Source organism: Tachypleus tridentatus, chromosome 1, assembly GCF_004210375.1.
Source record: "Tachypleus tridentatus isolate NWPU-2018 chromosome 1, ASM421037v1, whole genome shotgun sequence".
In the NCBI taxonomy this organism is placed as follows: Eukaryota; Metazoa; Arthropoda; class Merostomata; order Xiphosura; family Limulidae; genus Tachypleus; species Tachypleus tridentatus.
The window spans coordinates 99,684,831-99,709,810 of NC_134825.1; the positions used below are offsets into that span (position 1 = coordinate 99,684,831).

At 33.2% G+C, this 24,980-nt stretch overlaps 1 protein-coding gene across 1 annotated transcript in view; it reads right to left on the reverse strand.

The window, feature by feature from the left end:
• Positions 1 to 16,241: 16,241 nt before the first annotated feature.
• LOC143256791 (fibronectin type III domain-containing protein 5b-like) overlaps positions 16,242 to 24,980 on the reverse strand; it is an 85,203-nt gene continuing 76,464 nt past the window's right edge. Inside the window, exon 5 of the mRNA XM_076514477.1 lies at positions 16,242 to 17,893. Within this exon, the coding sequence (XP_076370592.1) occupies positions 17,433 to 17,893 (461 nt within the window). The 3' untranslated portion in view covers positions 16,242 to 17,432. The remainder of the gene's footprint in view (positions 17,894 to 24,980) is intronic.

Below are 24,980 nucleotides of genomic sequence, written 5' to 3' on the forward strand. Positions count from 1 at the left end.
GATTGGATGAAAATGTAAAAATTGATGTGAAGGATTTTTCTAAATACATTTAAATAGTAATTTGTTTGTTTGTTTTGGAATTTCGGGCAAAGGTACTCGAGGGCTATCTGCGCTAGCCGTCGCTGATTTAGCAGCGTAAGACTACAGGGAAGGCAGTTAGTCATCACCATCCACCACTCTTTTACAAACCCACTGCTGAAAGGGCGGTCATGTTTGGCGCGACGGAGATGCGAACCCGCGACCCTCAGATTACGAGTCGCACGCGTTAACATGCTTGGCCATGCCGAGCCCGTAAATAGTAAGTAAAATATCATGAAGGAATTGTGGTCTTTGAGAAATGGGGAAAAGAAATCTCGTAACTGACACTTACAGTTACCAGATAATTGGACTATGAAATTCTGCTTTGTTCTTCACTAATGTAGATTTAACCATTCTGAACAGTACAAGGTTTTCTAAAACAATATCAAACAAGATAACATTAATTCTCAGTCTGCTAATATAATATAGGAAAACTTAAAAGAACAACAAGTCTCCTCGGCCAGATAACAATTTCCAAATGATTTTGAAAAAATATTAAGGATTGGATATGTGAGATACTTGACATTATTTTTTGCAAGTTCTTGAATAGTGGGCAGGTGTTAGAGGATTAGAAGTTGCTTAAAACTTTCACAACAGGTCAAAGACAATGTCATCACATTTGTTGACTTGCATTCACATTTTTATTGAACCACTATTTTATTAATTTATTTCAATAAGTTTGGAATCAAATTGTTTATTATAATTCAAACTTTATTATTATATACAAATTAATTAATCAGCTTAAAAGTAAATACTAAAGTAACACGTCTAAATATAGGTTTTAGCAAGTCACGTGATATGTTAAATGCAGTACTGTTTAAAATTATTTGTTTGTGATGTCAAAACATTATGTCTATAGTTCTGCACAAATTAGGAACTCAAATTACTAATACTATCAAGCTAAAATATAAAATATATAAAATTAAAACCTTATATCTTTCTATTTTGCCGAGATATGGATTGTGTACTGGATCAAATACATTGAGAACGGTCCTTTATGTTCACTTATTTCAATATGTGGATAATCATTCAACAGCTTAAAATGCTCCTTTAGTGGTTTTCTCAGCCAATTTAATCTTTGAAAAAAGTTTCCAGGTTCTATCAATCAAAGATGTAGGTTGTGTCTTTAGTGTGCATGAAGTTTCATAATTTTTAAAATTTAAATACATGTTAGTTACTAAGCTTTATAAATTATAGTGGAATTCTGTGGTATCAATATAGTTATTTATAATTTTTGATTATTCAACTTTATAAATATGTGACCTAAAAAAAATAAAATTATTTTATATCCTCCATGGGTGAAATTTTTCAAGGCTCAGCAACCAATGTCCAGTAGCAACCAGGTACGAAGGTCGTAGGAAGAAGAGAATTGTTTGCTTTACTTCTTTATTTACTGTTCTATATTTTAAGAAAAATAAGTTTAACTATTTATTTCTAATTAGTACTAATCTCTCTATATTATATGTATTATGTATAATAATTGAAATGTGATTGTATATTAGGAAATACTAGTCCACTGAAACACTGCCAAGACAGGGAAGGCTAACGGACAGTTTTATATTATTGGATATCTAACAAGAGTGCATGCAACGTTGGATATATAACATACAGTACAAAAGGTGAAACATAAAGTCTTACTGATAACAAACATTTGAAACGTATTTAGGAGGTTTTAGAGATTACGCATATAATATTTGAGATTTTTGGGAAAAAGAATATTTTTTATAATCATAACATGAAATCTCTTTGCACCCACACTAGTGAAAATTTAGACTATTTGCACAAACAAATTTTTGGTAAAAATATTTCATTAAAAATTCTGATTATTTGTCTCCAAAATACTTCTAACTTTTAGTAATAATGTTTACCAAATTTTGTGAAGATACACATGTTGTATCAAAAGTTATAGTGCAAAAAATTAACGTGTGTAAATTTGTAAAGAAATAGAGGTATATTATATAAGCCTGTCACAAAAAGACTAATGTTGCTCCTATTTTCAAGGAAATTGATAAAAAACTGTCCTGGCAATTACAAGTCTATTAATCTTGTATTAATTGTGGGACTGTAAGCATGTGGAAAACTCTTGCCTTAGTAATCCCTTGCCATTCTTTGAATAAATTATTGCTTAGGTAGATGAGGATAAAAGTATAAAATTTGGGCTATGTGAATTTTCAGAAAGCATTTATGAAAGTACCACATAAGTGGCTTATTAAAACTAATGATTTCCGTAAGTGCTCACTGAATATAATAGTTGTGAGATGGAAAGGAAGAGGATTATTATAAATAGAGTTCAGTTAAACTGAATTAACATTACAAGTGAGATAGTATCCGCATGATTAGTTTCAGGACCCTAGTTCTTCCTGATTTACGTCAATGATATGAATGAAGGAACTCAAATTTCTTGACGAACTTGGGTGTTGCTAGCTGTGAAGATGCTTCTGTTGTTTTACTAAAGGATTTTGATCACTTCATGAGTTAGAAAATAAATGGCAAATGTTCTTTAATTTTAATAAAACCAAAGCAATGCAAGCAAGTTTTCATAATATTAATTATTACCTTGAATCTGGCAGGGATAACTATAACAGTTTTATGAAATAAATATTATTTTCTTATGCCATCCAAGAAACACACTGTACATAATGGTAAGGTAAATAACATTTGAAGTTATATTTACAAAGATATTGAATACAATACTAATGTCACTGGCTTTATCCCATTTGAAGTATTATGTTCAGTATAGGGTTCCTTACCTTAAAAAAGACATATATTGTTGGAAAGGAATCAGATGCGGGCTACCTGGATGACATTAGTGATAAAAGGCTGTTCTAAAAGGATAGTTACAGATTTCAGGTGTTTTCTGAAACGGATCTGACCGACTTGTTTAAGGTTTTAAGGGAAATTCAAAGAGCTAGGAAAATGGCAAGCTAAGACCAGAAAGGACATCTTGGATCTGAAAGCACAAAGGTCTACAACTTGTATCTCCCAGCTCTATGATGCAAGAATGATGATATGGAAAAAAGACTTCTTGATCCACTGCACCAGGAACCAAGGTGATAAGCAAAACATTATAAAGATAAAATAAGCTTCAGCCAAACCATGGTCTGGTCTCTGTCTAACCACTATGCTAGATCAAATCTGATTGCTTAAGGAAAGATAAAAAGATGATCCAAGAGATTTAAGGAGTAGTTCCACTGGTCTATGAGTGTCCATCAAGAGGAATGCATTTGAGCCCAACCCAGAGCTTTCGGAGTAACTCTAGATGTGTCGATAAAAAAAAGTCTATTCTTAAGGATGATATTCAGTAACTCATGATTTCATTAATGCATCAACATTTGTACAGAAACAAAAAGTATCTTTCATGCTGTAATGAGAGCAAAATATTGATGGCGACTTCAATAAATTGAAATTATTTTTTCTTGAGCGAGCAAAGTTTATTGTTGTAAATGAAAGCTAAGAAGTTCTCTGTGCTACTTTGATTGTGACAAGTCGCAAATCTGATAATTTAGCTCTTTTTATGTGATCAGATAAGATAGTTTATGTTCAGATGGCAAGAAATAGATTTACTAGATGTAGAGGACGAAGATGATTCCTTGTCTTCTTCACAGGATAACTCTTCTAATTCCAAATTTGCTGGCGTATGCCGCACTATAAAATCATCTCTATGAGGTACTGGTTTCATTTCAGATGCAGTATCTGGATATTTAATGAACTGCTTAGTTTGTGTCTGAATATCAAAAAACATTAGTCATGCAAAAATAATAGTCACTTAGATGATTTTTGGGCTTATGCCATGTCATGGGAACTCCAACTGGAATACTTGCTCGCTTCTTATTCAGCCACTGTGTCAAGCCAGATATGCAAACTGTAAAACACATTTGTGGGGCCAGTTTTTTCTTGGTGTCCAATTTTACAACCAAAGGTAAGCTACTTTTACCTTATATATTATGTCCTTTATTCATAAAACTGTAATATATTTTCCACAAATGTAGCAGAAATTGTTTGTGTGACTTTTTGCACTTTAGACATTAGGGCTTTACCTGAACTGGAAGCAGCTAGCATTTCAAATGATTTTCTAAAGAAACATAAACGAATTTATGTTTACGTAACTAGAGTTTAAAAGATTTTGAAAAAAAAACAGTAGTTCAGATTCATCTTTACGAGATACGTTCAGTAATATCTAAAACAATCTCTTATACTTTACTACGTTCATTTTGTTGAACTATGTTTGAAAACAGCCTGCTTCTGGACAAACACACAATAAATTACAACGAAATAAATACATTTTGTATGTGTATAGTAACTATTCCATAACACTACTCTATACTTTTCTGTATGAGATATATTCAATAAAATCTAAATAAAAACAACAGCAAATATACTTTACAACCTTGATTTTATTTCGAATATGATCCAAAACGACATCAAATACTTTATGATGTTATGATGTTAATTTTGTTTATAGATCTTGCCTTTGGACAAACGAGCTAGTTACATTCAAAACCTTAATTCCGAAGCTTTGAAATAAATGTAGAAAGTCGTTTCTTGGATTTTATTGCACCTGTCCTATACTCAAGAACCTAAAGTAAGTGTTACAGGCGAGATATTATAGACTCGAAATATAATTATTCGTTTTCTAGTGGGAGGATATTTTGAACATAGCTCGTCTGTCTAAGGGCTAGATCTAAAAACTGCTAGTTATATTCAATATCAACCAAAAAGACCATGTTGAATCTTTTTCTCGATATTTGGCTATTAGACAGTCATAGCTATGCTGCAATATAACATCCATCCAAGGTAAAATATAGTTAAGTTATAATGTATATAATATATTTTTTATTCTGTAACAACCTTTTCATAATACTACCTTATATTTTTCTGCATACATCTAATAAAATTTTAAAGCAAAACATATTATATTTGACCATGTTAATTTCATTTCGATCTTACGTTTTTCTTACTTAGTCGTAATGTAAAGCTAAAACGTATTTTAGAAACATAATAATTTTAAACATAAAAGGTATTGTTGGACAATATCCTCCCAACTGGCCATAATAACATTATCTCTAATAATAAAAGAGCTAGTCTGTGTATGTGATCGCCATAGCTCTAAGAAGAAAGTAACTGGAGACATGAAACTAGGTGTGTATACTAATGGGATTTTGAAGATGTCCATTTAAGTATTATTTTTTAGATTTCAGTCAGAAACATTTGGACAAGATTTTACTCTATAGCTCTTAAGCTTCATAATTCCGTTTCCTGAAGGTCTGTAGAAAAGTATTATATTTTTGTCTAATACTCTCTTACTGACTGAAAAATATTTGGAGGTTTTCTATCAAATACTCTCTTTCAACACAAACAACAGAAGAAAAATACAAATCTAAGAATTAATTAAAGTTGAACCAAACTAATTTTGAGAAACGGCAGCAAACAACGAGAAGAAAAATTTGAATTATGGAATGTTGGAGAAAGAAGAAAATTCAAATAAAACACAGGAAAAAAACAAATCATGAAAGATAAATTAAAACTATTTGCTTTTAAAAAGAACTGAGTTAAGCTTGGGAGATAACAACAGACAAATCAATTAAAGAATTGGCGCATTTGGTTAGATATAGAAGTAATTAAGATGATGAAAACGCTTGACTGGCACATTGAGGCCTCTGTGATCCCGCAGTAGAGAGAGGGTATTTTATGTGTGTGTATTTTTTTCTTGTAGCAAATCCACATCGGGTTATCTGTTGTGTCCACTGAGGGGAATCTAACTCCTGATTTTAGACTTGTAAATCCGAAGGCTTACCGCTGTTCCATCGGGTGGGGGGTATTTTATGCTAGTGATTAAAAAAAAGGTGTGTATATATCATGACTCGTCGACAACACTACTTTAGATTTTCCTATTTGAGTTTGTTTGGGAATTTCGCACAAAGCTACTCGAGGGCTATCTGTGCTAGCCGTCCCTAATTTAGCAGTGTAAGACTAGAGGGAAGGCAGCTAGTCATCATCATCATCCACCGCCAACTCTTTGGCTATTCTTGTACCAACGAATAGTGGGATTGACCGTCACATTATAACGCCCCCACGGCTGGGAGGACGAGCATGTTTGGCGGAACGCGGATGCGAACCCGCGACCCTCAGATTACGAGTCGCACGCCTTAACGCGCTTGGCCATGCCGGGCCCTATTTGAGATTCTTCTGTATAAACACCTTCAACAAAATGCAAAACAATATCTTATATTTTACCACTCGATAGTTAAGCTGTATATGTTGCAAAATAACCTTCTATTATGGAAACAAATCGATATTACAAGGAAAAGAATATATATTGTGTGCACATAGTAACTCCTCCATAACACTAATGATTTTTTATTAACGAATAAGACCTATCTTAACATACAATACATTCTTTCAATATTTTATTAAACAAATTTCGTTAATAAAAAATATCTTTTGTGCACATAATAACTCCTCCATTAAACTACTTATTATATTTTATTAACGAAATTCGTTACATAAAATAATGAAAAGGTACTGTATGTTAAGATTGGTCTTTGTGACAGTTGAAGTTTTGTTACAAAATATAGGCCTGGCATGGCCGAGCGCGTAAGGCGTGCGAATCGTAATCCGAGGGTCACGGGTTCGCGCCCGCGTCGCGCTAAACATGCTCGTCCTCCCAGCCGTGGGGGCGTTATAATGTGACGGTCAATCCCACTATTCGTTGGTAAAAGAGTAGCCCAAGAGTTGGCGGTGGGTGGTGATGACTAGCTGCCTTCCTTCTAGTCTTACACTGCTAAATTAGGGACGGCTAGCACAGATAGCCCTCGAGTAGCTTTGTGCGAAATTCCAAAACAAACAAACAAACAAACAATGTTACAAAATAGCCTCCTTCCTCGGAAATATATAATAAACATTTTAATGTAAAAACGTAAACACTGTGTGCACAACTTTTCCATAACACTACTCTAGATTCCACAGTATAAGAAACGTACAATAAGATTGCATATCATCTCTTATACATTACCATGTTGATTTTGTTTGGAATTCCTACTTCGAGGTGGTGACACTTAGTAATAATGTAAGACCAAAACGTAGCTTAAATACTTAATATCTCGCATATAATACTAATTTATACACTCCTATTTGAGATACGTTCAATAAACTCCATAAAGTTATACTATACATTACCATGTTGATTTTTTTTCAAGCTGAGTCTTTTACACAGTCGGAAAGTTATCGCAAATTAGCCTCCCACTGGGTTTGGTTTGGTTTGTTTTAAATTTTGCACAAATCTACACGATGGCTAGCTGCGTAGCCGTCGTTAATTTGGAAGTGTAAGACTAGAGAGAAGGCAGCTAGTCATCACCATCCACCGCAAACTCTTGGGCTGCTCTTTTACCAACGAATAGTTGGATTGACTGCACGTTATAACGACCCCACGGCTGAAAGGGCGAGTGTATTTGATGTGACGGGAATTCAAACCTTCGACCCCCATTGGGTAAACTCATAATGAGATTATACTGGAAAAAAAAGGAATAAAACTCGAATTGTGTGTATAGTAACATAACATTATCTTGATTTTTTGTGTGTGAGATATGTTCAGTAAAATTAAAAAATATTTCCTATAGTTTAATATGTTGATTTTATTTCGAGAGCCGGCGTTTAGACAATTGAACTATATATTTTGTAAATTAGTCTCCCATCATGGTTTTATTTGACTGTAATTAAACATAAAGCTATACAACAAACTATCTATTCTGTGCCCATCAAGGGTAATGAAACTTGTTTTCTAGAGTTACAAGTCGTCGGACTTACCGCTGTTCCTCTGGAAACGCAATCATGTTATAATTTAAAAAGTATCTTTTGTGTGAATATTCGTTCATAACATCATGGTAGATTATTTGCATATTATACGTAAGTAAAGGCCAACACGACGTCCTATACTTTACCAGGTTTTAGATAACAACAGACTTCATCTTGTTTTCTCCATGATACAGGATGTTCAACGCAACTTCCATGCAGATAAGCTATGGCCTAAAGAATAATTCCATCTAGCAGGTGTTACTATATTTTGGCAACGAAAATGAGCACAGATATAAAGGTTGATAAAAAGAACAAAAGATATTTAATCTCTTACATCTTAGAATGTCCCCTGCTGGTTCAGAGGTAAGTCTACGGATTTGCAACGCTAAGATCAAGGGTTCAATTTCCCTCGGTAGACTCAGCAGATAGCCAGATGTGGCTTGCTATAAGAACACACACGCATACATCTTAGAAAAAATACTGGAAGAAAGGTCAGATAGGAAAAGCCCACGTATTGGAGATAAATATGTACTACTAGCACCAGATACAATCAGACACTCAAACTCAAATATTAATAATAATTGATAAAGACGAAGCTTCTCATAAAGCGCAAGCAACAGAACCTATAAAGACTGCTTAGAACGCAAAGCCTTTGGTACAAGATCTTGGTCTAAAATCAAGAGAAAAAGACATTTTCCAGTTAGATAATTCTTAAGTAACTCCTTACCTACTTAACATAATTTGTAGTTTAATGAAAAGCCAACTTCTCCGAAATGATGACTTGAACAACAAATAGTGTCTATTTACTCTGCAAACAAAATACACTTGGTAAATTGTGATAACTACCCTCAAGTAACAAGTCAAGTCGACCACATTGACATTAGGAATTTTTAATAAGATTTCAATAACTTGAGAGTATCTCTTACAGAAAGTTTCCATTTCAATTAACCCAGTTATATGGTAAGGATAAACAAGGATTATCATAATAATTCCTTATGTTCATCAGCAGGAGCGTGGTAACGATTCTAACCTTTTGGACTAAACATTTCTGATAAAATTTCTTCACAAAGTGATGGCAGACAGTAAAAAAATAAAGTACAAGTATAAAGACATGAGATCATATTTAAAATATTGCCTATTAAAAAAGGATTATTATAGCATTTCCTTAGAACATGAAACAATGTTTATAAAATGTACAAGTGTTATCAGTACTCAATAATATTAAATTGCAAGTTTAGGCTTCCAGAGACTGCAGGTGAAGTTTATAGGTTTCACGGTGGATTGGAATGTTAAAGTGACGAAAATTATTTTTACCAGAAACACTGTGCAGGCTTCGAGAAGGATCATGAAACTAACTGGTTACGTGAAACCTATCCAACATATAATCGTGAAACATCACGAGAATAAACCTAGTTATAAATATATTTGTTTACTTATAAACAAATTTAATAAACTACATTGTTGTTTTAACGTAAAGCTACACAATGGGATTTTAGAGTTGTGAAATATATTACTAAAATTTAGTTATTTATAAAAAGGTGGCATGTAATTGTACATGTTTAATTTATTTGGGAAGAACGAAAATGTACAGAAATATAAACAGTTTAAATTAAATATTAGTAATTGTATTTAAACTGTAAAATTAAAAATTGTTAATTTAATAAGTGGAAGAGTGATCGCCAAAATGTACAGAAATAAGTTGAATCAAAATTCAAATATTACTTTCTCAAGCCTATAGTAGCCAGGGCCAAGCGGTTAGGGCGTTGGACTCGCGTTCTCAGAGTCGATGGTTCGAATACCCGTTATACCAAACATACTCGCACTTTCAATCGTAAGTGTGTTATAATGTGACTCTTCGTTAGTAGAAAAATCGCTAGACGTCCCTAATTTAGCAGGGTAAGACTAGAAGGAAGGCAGCTAGTCATCACCGCCAACTCTTGGGGCCACTCTTTTACCAACGAATAGTGGGATTGACCATCATATTATAAAGCCCCCACGACTACAAGGACGAGCATGTTTGGTGTGATAGTAATTCAAACCCGTGATCCTCAGATTACGAGTCGAGTACTTTAACGAGCTGGGCATGCCGGGCCTAGGAGTGATTTGAAAGCGTATAATTATAAAAAAAAAATAATTACAAGTTCTCGTATTTCTGGTCTTCCTTTTTCTGACTTTTGGTTCTGGAATATGAATCTGAATGATCAGTATATCACAGTTTATAAGAAAATGATGTGTTTTTTTTGTGTATGTATGTGTGCATTAAGCTACATCAGTGTGACCTCTAACCAATGACTGGTGTCTTTGCAAGTGGAGTTTCGTAAGTGTGTTTGTTTGTTTAGAATTAAGTACAAAGCTACTCAATGGGCTATCTGTGCTCTGCCCACCACGACTATCGAAACCCGGTTTGTAGTGGTGTGAGTCCGCAGACATACCGTTGCGCCACTGGGGGGGGGGGGGGCAGTTTCATAAGTATACATTTGATATTAGTTTTTATTTGTTGTTAATCACAAAACTAGAAAATGGGCTTTCGTTCTGTTCACTTAGTTTATGGAAACCCAGATACTAGTGTTATAAGCCGTCACACTTGTAGCTGATCCATTGGGGCTTGTATGTTAATAATAACTAAACCTTTAGTGGTATCCTTGCTTGAATCTTCCAAGTCTCATGTCAGTACTTACTTGTACGAATATAATAGTTTCTCCTTTTTATTGGAATGAAGAAATTAGGTTTTCGTTTACTATGTATTAAAGTGTTATATGTTTCTTTGCTTAGCAACATTTTCTAAACATTTCCTCAACGAACAACATACATGTACACAATACACTGCTACAATGATCAATAATGATATAGATACAGATGTTACAGAATATACCACATATAATTTCCGCCCTCAAGCAGTTGTATTATATTGATCTTTGAAATAATTCATAAATTCAATACTTTATTCAAACTATAAATACAATGTTAAATAAATAATAAAGAAACATAAAATATAATAAATAAGGAATTACAGCTTTTTATATAATACTCTTTAGAATACGCTTTTATTATTGAACTACATATTAAATTTAATGTTTTTTGACAAAATACTTTTGTTTGTAAATTGCAGATATAACTACTCCAATTAGGCACGTAGATAATTGCTAGATGTCTCACTAAAGCCTAGAACACTATTTCTAAATAAAGTGTAGTATACAAATAATTTTAGTGGACCTGACATGACCTGGTGATTAAGGAGCTCGATTCGCAATCTGAGGGTCCCAAGTTCGAGAACCCCATTGCTCATTAGGCTCATTTCAGACCGGTCAGTCACCCGGATGTGAAAGTCTTTTAGCTTACAAAAGTACCGTCATAGCCCAAACTAACTGAGATTGAGGTCGTAAGAGAAGAAAAAATATAAATAATTTTAATGTTTTCCGTCTATTGTAGTTCAGTAAAATGAATAGTTTTATGTTAGGCAAGGATAAAAAAATATTTCGAAAAACACGTTTCTAGCCGTGTGTGTAGAAAATTGAGTACGTTATATTAAAACAATTTTAAATGTACAAGCCAGAAAATCACGTGAGAATCACAACCGATTGATAAAACCGTTTTGTAAAGGCAGGCCGTGTTGGCTGGTTGTTTGGATTTTGACTTTAATATCAGTTATAAGTGAAATTAGGTATGTGTGTATGTGTAGCTGAGTATGCACGTAGGCCACCAGCTCAAGGAATTTACGTATGAAACAAAGGAGTGACTCAAAAACTTATAATCCAAATAGGAGACAATGTCTTATTCTGTATTCAGTATGCTCAAAAATTCATTAACAGAAAGACCATGGAAACTCTTGAGATAAAGTCGCACATTACACTCACTAACTCTTTGCTTTGAACTACCTCTGTATTAATGAAACCTTCCATAATGTTCATTAATTCGGATACCACCTTAGACATTTTATCTACTACGTTATTGCTTGAAATAACCTCAGAAGTACTTAAACCAATTTAAGCTTTACACACAAACTCTTGAATGACTTAGCATTTTACACACCATAATAATTATACGTTGATAAACCCGACAGGATATGATGAATTACTTAAAATGAGTTTTTATAACAGAAATTATCTATTCTTTGCAGATTCTTTGTTTGTTTTTGGAATTTCGCACAAAGCTACTCGAGGGCTATCTGTGCTAGCCCTCCCTAATTTAGCAGTGTAAGACTAGAGGGAAGGCAGCTAGTCATCACCACCCACCGCCAACTCTTGGGCTACTCTTTTACCAACGAATAGTGAAATTGACCGTAACATTAAAACGCCCCCACGGCTGGGAGGGCGAGCATGTTTTGCGCGACATGGGCGCGAACCCACGACCCTCGGATTACGAGTCGCACGCCTTACGCGCTTGGCCATGCCAGGCCCATTCTTTGCAGAACTACCATTGTTAGTAGTAAATTTGTCGTAGGTTCATCTAGATCATGGATCAGTATTAGCGAGAGCTTTCTAGACTAAAATAATATTGTAATTCTTTGTATTCTTGCGATTCTTTATTGGACGAATTTTCTATATTCGTTGTTACTTTTATAAATAAAACACAAACTACATATTAATTGATTATGGACAAAAAGGTTAATCGGTTGCCTATTCACGTGTATAATTCCTCTTTTCACCTCCGATGAAAGTTCTGCCAGTGAGGTTCTTATCACCTTCATTCCTTAGTTAATGAAAATAACATAAACATACTGTAGCTTTTCTCTCTGCTACTATAACGTCTGTTTAATGTCGATAAGACAAGCTACTGGTTTCTAATTTTGATGTTCCAACACATAAATGCATCCCAGTCATCTTGAATATTTACATTTCGCTACTTGGGTTGACGAAGCTTCTTTTATGTACTTTTTTAATGCTTATACTATTTTTCAATGGGCATTTATGTGTGAAATATTTCAAAATTTCATTTTTTTTTGCTCGTAGAAGTATTTCTAATTTTACTCAGAATGCTTTAAAATGCTGCAAATGATTCAGCATGTATCACAACTATATTTTGACATTGTTTGGAATAGGTGGTGTAATTCCATTGAAAATTTAAATATTCATACACTTACGTCATAAACACTTAATCATATCGAGAAAATAGAATTTAAGGTGAGAATATTTCTAGTACTTATTAGAATTGAGGAACAGAAGAGTATGATAAACTTGGATTACCAAAGCTACTCAGAAATACAGAAATACTGCAGGCTTGAAAAGGAAAGTGTGGCGTCTTAAAAAACGTAAGAATTTACGAACTCAATGGTTAGTGACAAAAGCTGTCCACGTGCCCTAAACAACAGTATGCAATATAATCAAGAAGGATCTTTATTTGGAAAAGTTACACAAGTCACGTATACACAAACTGCTTGTATGACATATCCATTCAACTATCACATACCTGAAGTGGCTGGAGAATGAAATGTGTATTCATGCTCTTCAATGTGAAGAAATAGAAATTAAGTCGCCTATAGGTTTTCTATATAACCGAATTCTTGAAACAGGTGCTGGATATCTTTACTAGTATGGAATAATTATGTGCTTTGGACAGCATAGTGACTAACAGGGTCACCAAAACACTTAAGACTGAATATTATTTTGTACAATTTGAATGATTCTTGTCATTATTTTCGTATCAGTTTAGTCAGCTAAATTTGATGTATTTTAATAACTATAATTGTAACTATAAAAGTTTGACCAGTTTAATTCCCGAAGAGTTTACAGCTTTAAAGAAAGACATCTGAAGATATTTTGAGAAATTTTATTAAATTTGTGAAGTTGCATCATGGTCTCACTGATAAAAAAAAGCTAAACTACAAAATATCTATTGAAATTGAATAAATATACAATTATTAATTAAAGACAATTTGTTTGTAGTTAATTACAAATCTACATCACGAATATAGAGATCCGATTTTTATAATTATAATCCTCCAGACCTATTGCTTTATATAAAGGAAAGCATGCTGGATATCACGATTTAAAGTATCATTCTGGCAAGTTGATAATGAAGTCATTAATAAATTGAGGGATGGTGAATAGGCATGTTCCTAACTAATATTTAGGTAATAACACCCATAGGATGAAGGCATCCATATTTTATCTTATATCTGGTGATGGAATTTTGAGGACAGACCTGCTGCAGAAACTGTGAGATAGCTATATCTATAAAACAGGTGCAGTGTTTCGCTGGGTAAACCGTCCGTGATAGTAAGAAGAAACTGAAGAACTGTATATTGCATAAGTGTGTGTTGACAAAGGATTCGCAGTACCTATCAATACACAAGAAATAGTGTTCCATAATGTACTATGAATGAACTACCATTTCTGCTTCGTAACACTGAAATTTAGCCAAGGAATTCAATGAAATATTTATTATCCAGAAAACATAAAACACTAACTCAAACAGTTGTCTATCTCTGGATGATGTACTTATGGTATTACTATATAAATAAGGATATTTAGTTATTGAAGTTCCAGTTGAAGTTGTCAACAGTAAGGTAAGAGAAGTGAAGTAACTGTTAGAGTTGTTTCTGTTGTAATGAATTTAAGAGAAAATGCAGAGCTGCTGGCACATTTGAGTCAACAGCTGATAGCTGTGCCAATAATTATACCCAGCACAGAAATTGATGCTCGAAGAATTGTTTGCTTAATATGCTGTTGGTTTGTGAGAACCACATAACTGATTAAGTTGGACAACCGTAAATCACCATCACAGGCGAAGCATATCTCATATAGAAACCACAATGCCACAAGGTTTTAGAAATGTAGGCAGTGTTGAAATACACAGCATGTTAATGGACGTATTTATAAAACGGCTTAACATAGTTCCCACCTTATTTTATAAATCACTGCTGCAAGCCATGAATATACCTTCATCCTCAAAAAACTATTGTCGAAACTCCAGTGTAGCTGAGTTTTTCTACTGAGAACATTATAATTATATATTTTTAAAGTTGTTCTTCTTTTCTGTACGAAGAAGATGTTGCTATATTGCATTACCCTAAATAATTACAATCCACAAAAGTATTATTAATACCAGTAAAGGATATTTAAGTATATTTAAATTTCTTGCTGTTATTATATGATAGTATCCTTCGTGCTTATGAATCCATAAATTGTTATTAGTATCTTTATTGCACATTAAAGTGCTTCAACTTTGTAGTGGTTTTGAATGGCATTATCTCCATGACCAAAAACCAAAAAAATATTAATAGTACATTAACGGATATTGAAATGTAATTTATATTATTGTTATTATGTGATATTTTTCTTAGTATCTAAACTTGAAAATACCTATGAACGCATTCTATGCATATTTACTTTTGTTTTTTTCTACTTTTAAGACTTAAAAAGTCATATCAACCTTCGCTTTTGCAGTTATTCGCTACTTTTCGATTTAAATGTAAAATACTAAATTTGTAATTTTACAATAATAATATAGTAATAACTCTTTAATAGTATGTATAAGTAAAACGGTTAAGAACTCTGTAATTGACAAACTATGTAGTTAGACTGTAAGGTTATGTGGATTGTGATATGCAATTCGCATATGGATATATGATTATAACGTAAAAGTATGAAGATTATTGACAGAAAAATGTATGCTTAAGATGTAAAATTATTGAAAAACTGTACCTAAATAATAACTATATGTATGTATATAAAGACACACACATATTTAAAGTGTAGAAGTTTTCGCTTTAGTATGGATAAATGTGAGAAAATATAAGTTTACAAGGCTAAAGGTGTACTAAAAGACAAAAAATTACAAAATGGTAAATGGTATATGTAATACAGTAATGAACTATGAAAATATAGAACGTATGTGTGGAAATGTGTATGTATATCAAACAAATGTACTACAAAACTAAAAAATTATTATTACATGTTATACTGTGCAATATTAATCTAATCTGCTTTTAATTTTGTTTGTATATCTTTTGAGGGTTTTTAAAAGTAGTATTTGATCTCTGTCAAAGGGTTGATTACACTTTAAAATTGTATCTTTATCTTGACTGTTCATCTATATTATTGTTAAAAGGCTGTAAGTAAAATTATAATGCGAAAAATAGGTGGTATTTAAGGAAAACCAAAACATCTCATCATATAATAGAAGTGATGTGCAGCTGGTCCAGAGCCCAATGACCAATTATGTATACATCACTAATGAAGTTAACGAAATTTTGTTATCAGTCGAAAAGTTTACAGATGAAGATTTAAAGTGAGGCAGATATAGTTCATTACAAGAAAGTTTATTTTACAGAAAAGGGGGATACCTTTTATATTACATTGCTATGTATACAACATTTTAAAAATACAATATCATTTTCCTATATTACAATCATTTTCTACTTTCTGTTTTAATTCTTTTAAATCATTGTTTTATCTTAATATTACTAAAAATAACTTTTCTATCGAATATATTTTTTACATGGATAATTTTGTTGGTAAAATAGCACATATTTGTTCCCAAACTACTTTTATTATCAGCAATAAAGCCTGTACATATTTATCTCTAAAATGAAGGTGTACATTGTTAAAAAGATATGATTTAAATGACAACAATTTATGGTTTTATTCAGTTATTACAAAGAAATGTGTATTTATTAAAAACAGAAAATATTTTTTGTGTTAGTAAATTTCATAAAAATTGATATTTTAATATAAATTTAATATATCATGGACATTTGTATCTACTTTTTCTGTGGCTACTAAAATAAGTTCACAACTGATTTTAATCTTCTTTATTTGAAATTAATTGCAATAAGATAGCAAGTGTTCATATTTGGTTCAAAATAATATAGAAAACTATCTAGTAAAGTTCCTAGTTTGGTGGTACTTAATTATTCTTATGTTGTACCGGTATAACACCGTAAGAACATGTTATGGAGCACTAACACATCACAAGTTACTATTAACAAATATCTTTCTTTGCAATAAAGTAGTACTGTCTCTATTAACAATCACTCGGACGGTCACCAGTCAAAATTGATCTAGAAATGTTAACATTATTCTAAAAGTAGTTAAATATGCAATACCATATAAGGTAATTCAGAATAAAGTTCAAATTCACAATAAGGGAACAATATCAAATTTAATTATCTTATTAGTATTATTTCATTATCGTGGAATTAATCTTTATTTCAGATTGGCATTATTATTTTTATTATATTTTTTGAAGTTAAGCTAGACCATATAGCTTTAAAACTTACTGATTATTCAGTAAATTAAGTTGAAGTTGTTATGTACTGTACGTTTGGACCATTCACCATATTCTAACGCTTCACCTCACCGCCAGCTGGTGACGATGTGTCTTGGGTGAACCACTGATGCATTACTAATCAATACCTTCAACTCAAGTTTATATTTCACCACTAACTCAACGTATATAATTATACTGTCTGGATTTACGTTATTCACACATCACTAGCAAACTACAATACTCCATTAGATGATATTTTGTAATCAAAACAAGGTTTCTCTTAGTATTTGATTTCCTTTTTCCTTTTTCTGGATACTTTCGGCACTTTTACTATGCACTCAATAATGTTATCACTAGATAGCTGTATTCTGACGGTGATGACCAATTTGAATCACTAAAGATTTTATATCTTCAGCGCTCTTTACTTTTCGTGGAACTCCAGATTCTGCCATCATCGTCGTTCGATTATAGGTGGAGCCAATAAAAACAGAATTTTGACGAAGACGACTGTATGTTGAACTCATAATTATGGAGTTTTGTCGAGGTTGTCCACTAAGAGCTACACGACTTTCTCGTGGCAATTCTTCGAGAATAGGTTCCACCAGGCTCACCCGAGTTGACTTGTACAAAGGACTTCGGTAATCAGGTTGGTATGGTTCCAACATACGAATTTTACCCCATTTGTTGAAAAAAACTAGAATAACTGCAACCCATACGGCCAGTACCAATACAACAATTACAATTTCTTCTTCACGAACCTCGGGAGTTGCTCTGGCTTTTTCCAGAGATTGATTCTTTTCTTTCGCAACGTCCTCTATAAAAATATGTTTAAATAAAATGTTTTACGAGAACAATTTATGTCATTTAATTTTAAGTTGACTGTGAATTTTTATTCAACAATAAGTCGAATTTAAATTTTGTTTACAATGGTGTAAAAATTATTACACCAATCAATTTTATTCACACTTGTTTTAGTTTCTGTAAGTTTTTACGAGATTGTGCATTGTAGAAGTGTCATAGCTAACGTAAAACGGTTATGTACGTTGAGTAGTGTAAGCTGACTTATATTTCAGTCATCCAAACTCGTATATGCAACTTTATTAATAAACCAACCATGAAAAACGTATTACAGAGGTTGATCAACGAATACTTATCAAATAATAATATATTCTCTGAGTAAGAAAACCTAAGTTTAAAGACAGTGTCACAAATGTAATTGACAGAAATTGGTCAGAGAGTCTATCTATTTTAATATTTGGTTAGGTCTGTCCTATCCTTCATAACTACTTAAAGTTGCTGTAGTAGAGAATGAAGAAGGACTAAATGTAGGAAAGGGTAAGTTCATGATGCCTCACACGGATTAGTTTCCTGCAATTCAAAAGTGCTTTTCAGTTTGTTATCTTGTAATTTCTTGCACTTTACCTTCCGACAATTTTCAATAGAGTTGAGGTCTCGGCTGCTGTCTGACCAGCGCATTGTCCTGGTCTCTTCCTTTCAAAGATAATCCTTTACTTGAAGCAATAAAATAAAAATTATGATGTCTTCTCAATATGCGAATGGTGAAATTTTCTATTTATCTCACATCTACTACAAAGTTATTGTTGTTGTTGTTTTGAATTAAGCACAAAGCGACACAATGGGCTGTCTGTGCTCTGTCCACCACGAGTATCGAAACCCGGTTTTTAGCGTTGTAAGTCCGCAGACATACCGCTGAGCCACTGGGGGGCTACTACATAGAGTGCATAAATATTATTGACCATTTTAGTCTCGTAGCATAGAGCATTCGCCATTCTGACATCTGTACTATTCTAATCCATTAAAGTGATCCTGAATTGTTGGCTTTAAGTGGGACTCGAGGATGTCACTGCATTTGTCGGCACTTACATCTACTTCACAGTTGCGTTCAAACTTGTGAAATGAAACTCTTCTACATACTGATGTCGTACAAAGAACTCCCTCATCAGTCAGATTGAAATTTGATTCGTCTCGAGATCACTTTACTCCACATTGCTTTAGTCCAGTAAGCAGGCTCATTGGTCCAGTTGATTCTCACTTCCTCACCTCATTTCTTGACCTTTTTGTTAGGAGACTGGCTGAACACAGAAACGACAAGATTGTGCGAACGGTGACAGTGACCACTAAAGTTTAAAAATATGATAGTCAGCTGTTGGGGAAATTTTCTTCCTATCCTTGTACTACTCCACGCAGCCAGTTTCTCCGTATTTCTGCATCCAGTGGTTCACAGTAGACTGGTTAAACTTAAGCCTTCTAGGAATATGCCTTGTCGAAAGTTCCGCTTACTTCAAATAAATATTTACTGGTTTTTTGTTAACTCACAACCCTTGATCCTGGTAACATCACACATACACAAGGATTTTCCACTTGAATTGAATCGCTTATTTGTTAATCTAAGCACTATTCGACGTTTTGAAATCAAATCTAGATCCTCAAATTAGTGATCACCAATCATTGGATTCATCTTTGTCAGAAAAATAAAGGCCTGACATGGCAAAGCGTGTTAAGGCGTTCGACTCGTAATCTGAGGGTCGCGGGTTCGAATCCCGGTCGCACCAAACATGCTCGTCCTTTCAGCCGTGGGGGCGTTATAATGTGACGGTCAATCCTACTATTCTTTGGTAAAAAGTAGTCCAGGAGTTGGCGGTGGGTGGTGATGACTAGCTGCCTTTCCTCTAGTTTTACACTGCTAAATAAGGGACGGCTAGCACAGGTAACCCTCGAGTAGCTTTGCGCGAAATTCAAAACAAACAAACAAAATAATTTCTTGGAAGATGATATTACCTTCTTGGCGTCACTTAACTTCCTTTATATATCACTAATTCCATTAAACCACTATTCCCAATTTGTCCCTGAAGGAAAAAGGTCCACCTTTCGAAAGCGCTCAGGTTTACCATCTTGCATCGAGTTTCTTGAATTTACGTGTTTTTAACATCATCAACGTATCATTATGTAAGGAACATTAACCCACTTCAGGTAAAAATACCCTTTTATTTCTTAACACGCACATTTTAGGTGATTCAGTTCTCAATGATCTACACGAACACATAACTTTTATCAAAAGAACCCAGTTCTTTCAAAATCCATCAGTGGAGCGAAAATAAACAATCTTATAACTATGACCACTTATCTGTTCGACTTCTAATAAATCACTTTAATACTAAAGGCTTGAAATAATCGGATAAGACTGCTGAAGACTGTTCCTCAGAGCCTCAAAACACAATAGAATATCATCAGACTCAGACCACACATTAAATGGGCTGTCAAGTGTGATCTATGACCATGTGAACAGATACGTTTCCTCCAATTGCTGCACAATTGATCAAATTGACAATAAAATTCAACATTAATCTTTAACTTGCCTTTGTTAACCACACAAACCTAATATAATTCGCTAATTTTCTCGCATAAGATGGACTTCACATTAATGTTTCTGGTACTTTTACCCTGGCCTCAAACTACAATTATTTTAATTCACATTTTCCTACTCTTCTTTATCACTTCTAAGTCATTTCCTATTTCTAAGTTTAATAGTTATTCTACCCTTCTCTGTTCAAATTCTACATTTTCCCTTACCTCAGAAGTTACCAATATCTCATATAATAACACCTCTATCACTCAGTCTTCCCAACTAAAAGTTCATTCACCTTCTCAAAGTAATCCTCCAGGTTATTTTTTGGTTCTGATAGGAAACTAAACACAAATCACATTTCCCAAAAGTATCACAGAAAACAAATATCAACATTCGTTTTTCTTATATTTTTGTTGTTTGTTCTTTACTCACAAACTCTTTCACCCCTTAGTCTCAAAACTACATCAAATCAATATTAATGTAAACACTGCATGTGTCAAACTACAATCTTCGCCCGTCGATCAGTCCTTTGTAGAAATAGTTTCATTAGATCACAGTAGTCCTTCACCTGTTAGCATAAACTCTCACAATGACAAGCAATACACTGTTTACATTTAGTCAAAATATAATACACAATCTGAAAAAAATAGCTACCCCTTTTTCTTTCCTTAAGCTTCCCCATGATTACAACGAGGTCCTCACACAAGTATTTGTAAACACTCAACCTGAACCAAGCACAGCGAATCACTCACCTTCGCTAGAAAACAACTAATAAAACATACTCAGAACGCACAAGAGATTATCAACATACCAAGTCACTAGTGTATAATAAAGCGGTACGTACCCCAATTTCTCGTATTAAAATCATCAATCACAATAGAAGTAAATGATTAGAACTTCTGCAACAAATGGCTACAGATCCTTGAAAACACCTCCTTAGAACTCATGAATGTAACTAAAATATTCTGTCAAAATTCCGTCGATTTAGAGATAAAGAAATTTCCCACTATTATCTTTTCGCTGGAAGAATAAATAATAAAAAGTTACAACTAGAACTGATACAGTCCTCTTTAAAAATATCAATAACAACAACAACTCACATAGCACTTCTAACAGCATTTTTTCTAATTATCTTATTTATCATAAAGAAACTACTATAGAATCAACAAACTTACCAGATACTATCAATGTCCCTTTACCTCACAATGAACAGCTTTAAAATGTTATAAAACATTTCATCCTATAAAATGTATGAGCCTTTTGAAACTAATAAATATTTTGAAAATAACATTGACCTAATAAATCATATAGATAACAATGAGCACTTCAATATGTCTCTAACATAGTTAATTTTTCAGACATAACTCTCTCAGACATAACTCTGTAAAGGGCCTAGCTTCTGCCCAAATAACAGATATGTCAAAGAGCCCTAACTTCTTTCTAATATTCATGAAATCAATAAAAACTAAGACTTCACAATTATCTGTTTTTCACAATAAACCCCACCCAACTGAAAATCATCACACACCGAACTTCAATCCAAAGTATTTGTGGTCATCTATAAAAACAGAACCACATTTAGAGTAATGTTAAATCAGTATAAAATGTTATAATACAAACGTTAAATTCTTCCAAGCAATGTCATAATAAAATTAACCAAAATAAAAGAACTGTTCTAAACAATCTTAAGTGCAAAAACAATATCATAATAAAGCCAGTGCTGTTATTCTTAAGAAAGATTACTATATCACAGAAACTAACCGTTAACTACAGGTTCTCACATGATCCTACAAATCAGTTTATTAAGATCATAACTGATTTATTTGAACTAGTCCAAAATGATAAAATTAACAAAGAGCCTTTCAGTATTTCATACTCAGATAAATTTTTCTTGGTAGGTTTCTCTTACCAAAAATACACAAACCAAATAATCTTGGCCGACCCACACTTTCTAATAAACATGGATTCTGAACAATATTCCGCTTTTGTTGATCAGCACATAAAATATCCTCTGTACTTTTCCTTCTTACATAAAGGATGCTAAACACTTTTTTTAATATCCTTATGGACAGTTATCACCTAACAGCCTTCTCTACACTAATATTCCACGAGATGAAGAAAGAGAAACTATAAATTACGCCATAAACCTTTTTAATCCATCAGACTCACAAACAGTAATTGATCATGGCAGCCTTATTTCAACTTTGAACAACTTTGAGTTCACTAAGGAACATTACTTTTAAGATAATGGTACTAAAACTGGTGCCGAAATAGCTTCCAATTATGCCAATATTTTATGGGTCATATTGAGAGCCAACCTTTACAACTAAACCCTGTAAAACCTCATACATGGAAGTGTTACATAGATGATACTTTTTCACTTGGAAAGCCGGTCTTGAATCTCTTAAAGAATTTTTCTGTTATGGAAACCCCTTTAACAAAACAATTACGTTTATCTTTGATTATTCGTCTACCCAAATTAATTTTCTTAACGTCACTGTACTTATAAATGACTGAATTTATATACCGATTTATAAAAATGCCTAAAGATGGACTGCAATACCTTCACTATAAAAGATGTCATTCCACTTACACTAAACAGAAAATTACCTACAGTAAAATTCTTTGAATAAATAAAATATGCTCAGATGAAACAAACTACAGAAGAACACCAAACATCTGAAGACAAACCATATTAAAAAGAAAATATAAAGATATGGAAATAAACAGACAGATCGAAATGGCTAACAAGACCCAGTGGGAGAACATCCTAAAGCAGAGCAATACTGAAGTTCCAAATATAATTCTTATTATTATTACTACCTATTACTTTAAACTCAGAAGCGTTCCAGAAATTTTGAAGAAAACATTAATTTTCTAAAACTCAACGATCGCCTTAAACATATATTTCCTGAAGTTCCCGCTCTTTCCTCTCAAACACACAGAACTCTTAAATGTATCCTTCTTCACACAAAAATGAATTATATTCCATTGAAAATAAAGCTCTTTGTCTATCAACAAGTTCATAAAAACTACGGGCTTATTTTGTGACAAGCACAACCAAAGAAACTAAAATTTTCAAATAAATCACTTATTGTACACAAGACACTATCTACCCCTTAAACAGGATAAAAGAGAATGCAATCACCAATATGAGAATCTACATAAACAACTATTAGAGAACGTTTCAACAACCATAAATATTCTGTTAACACTGAAAAAGGTCTCCCTGTTGCTCAACACTTTAACCAACCCAGTCATTCCATTAACGATGTTATTGTCATCGGTATAGAAACAGGATGAAATATATGCCTACATCTTTGTGTTACGTTGCTCCTCAACCACTGGTCGAACCATCTTCTAAATGATACTCGAAGCTTGCACAAATGTAAAATATTTCACTACACCGCTTTGGGAACCTGGGTTTTCCCCAAACCCTTTCTCTTACATTACTGGACTCAATTTTTAAAAGATGCAAACAAATCGTCTCGGCCCCGAAGTTTGCACAAGATTCGTGAAAACACTTTTACTGGAATTCCTCGAAAGTGGACCCAAGTTTAGCATTAATTTAAATTAGAGTACGCACATAAAAAAGTGGGCCTAATAATTATCGTATGTAACTTAAATAAGTTAGGTTTCCATTATATCTGTCCTGCAAATGTGAGCCATAGGCCCACGGGTTCTCTAGTACGTTTGTAACATTAAAAACTAATCGAATCACGTGATATAATACTAGAGAAAACAATGCAATTTTGCCTCTCTGAAGAAACGTATGGGGCTGCCAAGTGACAGAAGTTCGTTAAGAGTTTACCTAATTCTAGTTATAGGTGTTCAGCATCTGTAATTCATTTTTGAATTGCGCAACCGCATACTTTCACAAATGTTAATTTGACCCACAGTTGACGCATTTCATCGAGCAAGTTCGGTATATCACGTAACACATGACTGCTTTTTCCAACCCGTTTGAGAGATTTTACATCACTTCAAAATGAACCACTTAAAACATTTCAACGAAAGTAAACATTCGTAAAGACCACAATAGTAACTTATCTATCGCCACCAAAGTACACTGATCTAGTCATTAAATGCGTATGATTTTTCTCACTTTTTATGTTTCGTTCTAGCGATGTTACGAAATTCTTACAGTGATATAAGACAAGCCTTTGAAGTTGCCAGAGCACCATCAAGGCATGATTACGTTTCAGACAGCGCTTTGATTTGAAATTATGCCTTGGCCTGTGGCCAAAAGAAATATCTAAAATTCTGCCATTGTACTGTATATAATTACATCATATCAATAGTATTTTATAAGCAGTTAGTTTACCCATTCTATGCACAGGGATTGATTGAACTTTAAAACTAAATGATATTCTTAAGTATGTATTAACGCGTGATTGTCATTTCGATCATTTGTTGTCCCTCCTCTCACTTAGTATCATTCTTACTGCAACAAACTAAATTTTGTGATTCAGTTGCTTTTTATATATTGAGAATTTATCATAACTCCTTATCGAAGCGGTCTTGGTTATGTCAC